Source organism: Papaver somniferum, chromosome 8 (genome assembly GCF_003573695.1).
Source record: "Papaver somniferum cultivar HN1 chromosome 8, ASM357369v1, whole genome shotgun sequence".
NCBI classification, from domain to species: domain Eukaryota; kingdom Viridiplantae; phylum Streptophyta; class Magnoliopsida; order Ranunculales; family Papaveraceae; genus Papaver; species Papaver somniferum.
Window position 1 is genome coordinate 40,115,992 of NC_039365.1, and position 7,686 is coordinate 40,123,677.

Genomic DNA, 7,686 nt, shown 5'->3' on the forward strand with positions numbered 1-7,686 from the left:
ATGTATTTAGAACCAAAACAGAACAATCATAAACTGAAAATGTTGAACAGACCCAATAGTGTTCGTCAAAACAAACAAAAAAAATTAATAAGGTCAATTAGTATGTACAGGAAGATAATTGAAGGAGGATAAATATTTTCCTTTTTTATCTCCGTGAAAATCTTTCAATTTCAACAACTTTAATATACTAAAAACGTATGATTTTGGTATGTTTAAACGCAAACACATGGCGTTCCCTTATTGGTAGGTGCACAGTTGTAGAGAATTTTGGGTGTAGAGGATCCGGAGCCCCAAATGACACCCACTAATCTCGTTGATTGACCACTATCCAATCAACGATTTTTCTTTAAATTTTGCTAAATAATAATTAAGTACTGAAGGTTAATTAAGTTCATCTTGAAATGTAGAATAATAAATCAAATCTAAAACTAATAATCTTAGCCGTACATCGTGAATTTTGGGCTACATATATATACCATTTTAATGATGCGTTTTTAAAAGAGAGGTTTCTCAGAAATTTCCACTTTTTCCAAACTATTTAAATTAAATGTGGGTTGCATTTAGTCAGTGCTTAGCACATAATTTTAGCTGAGATCAAAATCTACATACTACAATTATTCTAAGTATACCCAAATCAAACAAGTTTAATAAATATGAATATTTCCCAAATTAAATATATGGATGAGGCCAATAAATCATTAAGCAATCTCGACTGATTTACCGAGGAAAACAAATCAAATAATTGACGTGTAGAATCCAATAGTTTATGCTAAATTTTTTGTATTGACCCCAATAACCGCATTCTACTGTACAACAAAAGAACAAAATACCTTATGGGTGCTTCAATTACGGGAATGGACCACAATGAGTCACGCCATTAAATACTAGTTTTTAGTTAATCATGTCACTGTACCTTAAAAACAAAGAGCAAAATAAAGTATTTTTGCATATATTGATTTTGTGATAACAATTGTTCTGTTAACGTATACTTTTTCATTTTTTTTTATCAGTTACCGGGTTGTTCGTCGTGTTCTTGATGCCAAATTTTCAGCCCCAAAAGGAGTATCAATGTGGAAGCCTAATGAGTTCATGATTTATATTTCTATATAATGGTAATGTGCATGCCTTGGTTTTGTGCCCTTTTGCTAGTCATGTTTGGTACTTATCTGATTTCTGTATTAACACCCAATTTTTTCAAAATAAGTCCTTCGTTGAATGGGTGATGTTCTGGTTAACTGAACCCATGTCTAGACTTTCGGATGAAAACCAATGCATGTTTGTGGCTATCTTGTGGTCTCTTTAGATAAGCAGAAATAACTTGATTTTTCAGAACCTAAAGGAAAACCATACCTCTATTATTCAGAGAGCTAAAACCATGTTTTTAACTAGGAAAACCTTCCCTATAGCTTCTCCCACAACCTCTGTCAGTTTATGTGATAAATGGATGCCCCATTCCTGGATAAAGTGCAACATTGATGGAGCCTATGATGACATTTCTGGAGCTAATGGTGCAGGATATGTGACGAGAGATTATGCTCGTAAAGCATCTTTTTGTGCCTCTGTAGTTTTTGAAGTTAAGTCTGTTGAAGAAGCTGAAGCCAGAGCTATTTGGGAAGTTCTGTAGAAGGCCTTGGATCAAAAGTTCACTCATATTATCATTGAAAATGACGCAAAGAACCTCATTGATCAATTTTCAGCTGGCTGTTTTGATGGGGATTCTAGAACGGATGATATCTTTAAAGACATTCAGTTTTATTCTTCCAAGTTTGTAGAATGCATTTTTAGTTTTCAACCTCGTATCTGTAATTCTGTAGCTCGTGAGCTTGTTCATTGGGCAAAAGTTAACAATGCCTTTATGTGCTGGTTTGTGCCTCCTGTATGGTTATTACCAACAGTCGAGGGGGATCATTAGCCTTTTTGAAGGCTGTTATTAGAAAAAAAAAAGGAAAAAAAAATAGGCCCTTCGAACAAAACTAGTCATAAAACACCAAGGTGACCAAACTAGTGGTACAGAACATCCAACGATATTATTTTTAATAAATAAAAACCATTTGATTAAAAGTGACATAAAAACCCCGGGTTAAATAATAATGAATAAATCTAGTTTTTATTACTTTAAAAGGACCCAAACATACCCTTTTTATCTCCTCCTCCTCTCATTTCATTTCATTTCTTTTCTTTTTCTTCTTTCTCCCGTCTTCTTCTCCCCACCACCATCACCACCAGCAGCAACAAATATCTCCACGAACACCAGAAGCAACACCTCCGTCACCACCAACAGCAACATCCTTGTCTCCTCCACGAACGCCTCCGTCTATTTTCTTCTACTTTCATGTTCAGATCTATCACCAACAGTAGCTCCGCCACCACCAAACCAGCCGTTATGTCCATATCCGTTACCAACAACACCTCCATCTTCTCCACGAACACCTCCTTCTCTTTTCTTCTACTTGTATGTTCAGATCTATCACCAACAGTAGTTTCGCCACCACCAAACCAGTCTCTATGTACAGATCTGCCACCAAAAGCACATCCATCTCCTCCATTAACACTATCATCACCTTCTTCTCTTTCTACGTTATGATTTTCCATCAACAACACCGCCTCCTCTTACTCCTGTTTTTTCCCACCACTACATGTCAGATCCGCCACCAACACTACTTCTGCCTCCTCCTTTTATCATCTAAAACTATCACCAATGCCTTCAAATTGGTTTGATCAAATTCTGACAGTTTTGGTTGGTGAAAACAGTAAATTTATGATAAAACCAAATTTGGTTGCATCATAAACTTGCCTATTTTCTATCATGAAACCAAAAATTTTAACGATGAAAATTAAGTTTATGATGAAACCAAATTTTGGTTTCACCTGATTTTTGCCTAGTTTATTAGGCCTGACTTTGAACCCGGCGTGTTTGCTTTCATCATTGATGTTATGTTGGTTAAATGACAATAAGTGGAAAAATGATGAAACCTAATTTGGGTTCATCGTATTTTTTTTCATTGTGTTGAGTATTGATCTCTATGAAACCAATTTTTGATGGTGAGACACAGGTGGCTTGTTTTTTGTTGAAACTAATTTTAGTTGAGGAGGTAATGGTAGTGGTGGTTGTAGTTATGGTGGTTGTGGCGGCGATGGGGGTGGTGCAGTTGACTGTGGTGGTAGGTTTCATCTTATTGTGTTTCATTTTTTCTTCTTTCTTCCTTCTCCTTTCTTTTATGATGAAACCAAATTTTGGTTTCACCTGATTTTTTCCTAGTTTATTCGGTCTGACTTGGAAGTCGGCGTGTTTGGTTTCATCATTGAAGTTGTGTTGGTGAAATGTCAATATGTGGAAAAATGATGAAACCAAATTTTGGTTTCATCATTTTTTTTTCTGTTTGGTTTCATCATTTTGTTGAATACTGAGCAATGAAACTCATTTTATGTGGAGGTGGCGACTGGTTGGTGGTGGTGGTGGCCAGGGATAATGGTGGTGTTGCTGGGCGGCGGTGATGGTCGTTGGCGGCGGTGATCTGTGGTGGTGGAGGACGGCGATGATGATGGTTGGTGGCGGTGGTGGTGGTGGGCGGCGGCGGTGATGGTTGGCGGTGAATGGTGGTCGGTGGTGTTGCTAGTTGTTGTTGGTGATAATATAATAAAAATTAAAAGTGAGGTTGATTTTTGTTTTTGTTGGAGTGATTTAAATTAGAAGGATAATAAAGACAGTTTATGTTAAATGAGGTTTTTGTAAATATTTTGTTTTGTTTTTTGTTGGAGTTTTTGTCCTTGAAAGTGACACATTTGGGATTATAACTCGCGGCCCGTCCTTCGAAAACTAGCTTGACTTGTCGTCTTACTAGTTTGACCAAATCTGGCATCCTGGCCTCCGTATCTCTTACTCTCACCAACTAATCAAACCAAAAAGTAGCCCATGTGGTAGACTCAAAAATAGTATAGAGTCACGTTTTTCCAAGCACCTTATCTTCTGATATCCAAACTGAACCATTGATTCACGTGTACAGTGTGCATAGTGGGTGCACAGAGAATCCAACTAGTGGAGCTGATGCATCATCAGTTCAGTCTGAACCAAGGATGCTTCTCACTTGATATATCTCACATTTCTTTACCACAGTGAGTGCGAGAGAGAGAGTTATGGAGGTCTTAAGTTATGTTAAGGTTGATGCCAATGATTCTGAAGTTCCTTTGCTCACGAACAACAACACCACAAACGGTCATGGAGTAGAGAAAAACACTAGTAGTAGTAGTAGTGATTTTGTGGAAGGTGTGGTTGATTACAAAGGAGAAAAAGTGTTTGATAGATCGAAATTTGGAGGATGGAAATCTGCTTCTTTCTTGATTCTACTCTCAGCCGCGGACTCATTTGTTAACGTTGGAATGATATTAAACCTCATTAGCTATCTGACTGGTCCTCTCCAGCAACCAACTCTTACGGCGGCCAAGAACATCAACATTTTGGCCGGAGTTACATGGATGGTTCCACTCTTCACTTCACTCTTTGTTGATTGTTTTCTTGGTCAACTTCGTACCATCTTATTCTCTTGTCTCATCTACATAACGGTAATTCTAGCTAGTCCTGTCTCTCTAATTAGATTTTGGAGTAATTAGCTAGCTTATTTACTTAAATTTCAAATAAAATCTGAATTAATTTTCCTTAATTGGGGTCTTTTATATGATATCTTGTTTAAGAATATGTCCAGCTTTGAATTTTGAGAAAAATAAGAATGTTTTGATAGATGTTGGGCGTCATAGTTATAACTTGTGTATTCATCATGTTGTGCCAGGGATTCGGATTCTTAACATTATCAGTCCTGCATCCTTACTTAAAGCAAAGTGACTGCGTTAACAAAACCCTGTGCAATTCTCCATCTTCTTTCCAAATTCTTTTCTTCTACATTTCTTTGTATATTGCCTCAGTTGGGGGTTCAGGATTCCGATTATGTGCACAGGCTTTTGGTGCCGACCAGTTTGATGAAACAAGCTCAGACGAATGCAAGTCCAAGAGCTCATTCTTCAATTGGTGGTATTTTGCAGCTAGTATTGGGACTATTCTTTCTCAGTTGATTTTGAACTACATACAGGATAACTTAAGTTGGGTAATAGCATTTGGCATATCTGGTATTGTCATGATTGTTGCATTAGCTGTCTTCTTGCTACGAATGCATACTTATCGCTATAATGTCAAAAAGAACAATACCCACGCGATACTGGACATAATCCAAGTATATGTTGTTGCTGCAAAGAACTGGAGAAGCAAGCCTAGCATGGACCACGAGCAGGCAATAGGAACTGCACATCCAACTCCTTCCGGTTCTCATCAATTCAGGTAGGAAAACAATTTCATGCCAAGTTAAGTTCAAGGCGTGTTTCAGCCAAATGCATAATCACTAGCGAAGTTTCTCTCAAACAAGTTTGACATGTGCGCAGGTTCCTAGACAAAGCGTTGATTGATTTTACAAACAACCCAGTTGTTTCAAGAAAATCTTGCATAGCATGCAGCTTTAGTCAGGTCGAAGACGCAAAGGTGCTATTACAGTTGGTTCCAATTTGGATTACATGTTTGATCTATGTCGTTGTATCTTCTCAATCGATGACTTTCTTCACTAAGCAAAGCATCACCCTGGACAGATCCATAGGACCAAATTTCCAAATACCAGCTGCCTCAATTTATATCTTAGTGACTTTATCCATAGCCTTCTTCGTACCAATCTACGATCGTCTCTTCATTCCACTTGCTCGAGTTGTTACCGGAAATCCCAATGGCATAACCACACTTCAAAGAATAGGTGCTGGTATTTTCTTTTCTACAACGTCCATGGTGGTTGCAGCTATAATTGAGAAGAAAAGGCTGCAAGCAGCTCTAAATTTCGGGTTGATAGACGATCCAAATGCAACCATACCAATGAGTGTGTTGTGGTTGGTTCCTCAATATGTCTTGACTGGTTTTGAGTCCGTTTTTACCTTTATTGGTTTGCAAGAATTCTTCTACGATCAATCTCCAAAAGGGTTAAAGAGTGTAGGTCTATCACTTTTTTACAGCATGTGCGGCATAGGAAGCTTTCTTAGTGGCATTCTCATCACTATCATTGAGAGGGTGACCTGCGGCGACGGGTCATATGGTTGGTTTGCGAACAACCTCAATCAGGCTCATCTTGATTACTTTTATTGGCTTCTTGCTGGGCTTAGTACACTACAATTGATTATTTTCATATATTTTTCAAATTCTTACCGCTATAGGAGGGGAACTTAACTTCAGTGTGAGATCTATGCATGTACAGTGATGTTAAACTTTCTTAATACGGTATTACGGTGTTTCTCTGCACACCCAGAAATACTATTTTTCTTTATTTGTGGGTCCTAATGGGCCCAGCCCCTCGGGGTGGTTTGTGGTAGTTTTTTTTTCTCCGGCCGTAAAGACTTTTTGTTCTTAATAATGTATCTCCGTTGAACCTTAAAGTTTGTTTACATTTCTACAGATTTACCCCTGCATTCTCAAATTTTACTTATTCAGCAGTAAAATAGATAAGACCCAACTCTTCATATAAACGAACATAACAGTGTTTGATCATAACAAAGTTGATAATGATAAATGATATTCCAAGCAAATCAGAAAACAAAAATACATACCTTATGCTGTTAGTTCGGCAACAATAAAATACTGATAAAATATAGTTAAACAGAATTTGAAAAACTAAATGAAATAAATCACTGATTTTGCAAACAACACACTGAGACACAGTCACTTGCTCGTCAAGCTATCCTTAACACAATAGTTCACATGTACACCTCAATAATGAGCGATGCTAATACCCCATTGTGAAGTTGTGTTCAGGCTAAAACTGCCCGATACTGATAATATATAGCATTATAATATTTTCCCACAACAAAAATAATGGGAAAAGAGACGAAAAGAAGTCGAGATAGTAACCGCTTTTGAACACATTTTCAAAAGAAGAATTCGAGTGGTTTCTATAGGCGGAAATGGAAAGGGTGTCGTAGAGATAATGTATGGAGAATCAATTCCTTACATGATGCGAGGCCAAAAAGAAGAAAATGGTCAAAACAGCCAACGCATTAAACTTGAAATTATACCATTATAATCTAACTTTTATAAGAAAATAATAATGCAAGGGTAAAACGCTCCCAAATCATGCATTACACCATGATAAAAGTTATTTTGATTTCAAAGTACATTTTGAAAATATCGCAGAACTGTTTTGTTGAAAAGAATAAGTCGTGGTTGACTTACACCTGAACCCGAGTCCGGCCAGATCACTTTCCCGGGCGGCGGCGTGCGTGCTTAAGTGTGAAGGGCCGCGCGTGTAAGAATATGTTCTCTTACAAACTAGTCATTATCCATTTCCTAAGTCCTTTCCCTCACATAAAGGTGTGTTTACCCAAATGGCCCTTTTTAGATCTCGAAAGATCTAGTAATATGGAGAAGCAACATCTTTAGTTTCCCCGATGTGGGACTAAAGGCTACATTCATGAATAATAAGAATAGGCTAGTGTCTTTAGTGACCCTTTCGTCCTAGGAGTCATTCCCACCGGCCAAGACCAAAAATAAAATGTAATCAAATTAATTTTTTCCAACATCCATAATGGTGCTGCCTTGTAAGTATGGATTCTCCATAACATCTGAACATGCGGGGTAGCAAAATACACCACCAATTTTTTCTTAGGCAT

The 7,686-nt window shown here is 37.6% G+C and overlaps 1 protein-coding gene across 1 annotated transcript; it reads left to right on the forward strand.

The window, feature by feature from the left end:
• The first annotated feature begins 4,001 nt into the window (after positions 1-4,001).
• Positions 4,002-6,475, forward strand: LOC113306688 (protein NRT1/ PTR FAMILY 5.10-like). The gene is made up of 3 exons (XM_026555596.1): positions 4,002-4,560; positions 4,785-5,326; positions 5,428-6,475. The coding sequence occupies exons 1-3, from the start codon at positions 4,135-4,137 to the stop codon at positions 6,248-6,250; spliced, it is 1,791 nt and encodes a 596-aa protein (XP_026411381.1). The 5' UTR covers positions 4,002-4,134; the 3' UTR covers positions 6,251-6,475.
• The last annotated feature ends 1,211 nt before the right edge of the window (positions 6,476-7,686 follow it).

Bases quoted from the DNA above. Each gene is read 5' to 3' on its own strand.
- LOC113306688 (XM_026555596.1), top strand. From the start codon at position 4,135: ATGGAGGTCTTAAGTTATGTTAAGGTTGATGCCAATGATTCTGAAGTT. The intron at 4,561-4,784 runs GTAATTCTAGCT...ATGTTGTGCCAG, and splicing joins CTTGTCTCATCTACATAACG to GGATTCGGATTCTTAACATT. The intron at 5,327-5,427 runs GTAGGAAAACAA...ACATGTGCGCAG, and splicing joins TCCGGTTCTCATCAATTCAG to GTTCCTAGACAAAGCGTTGA.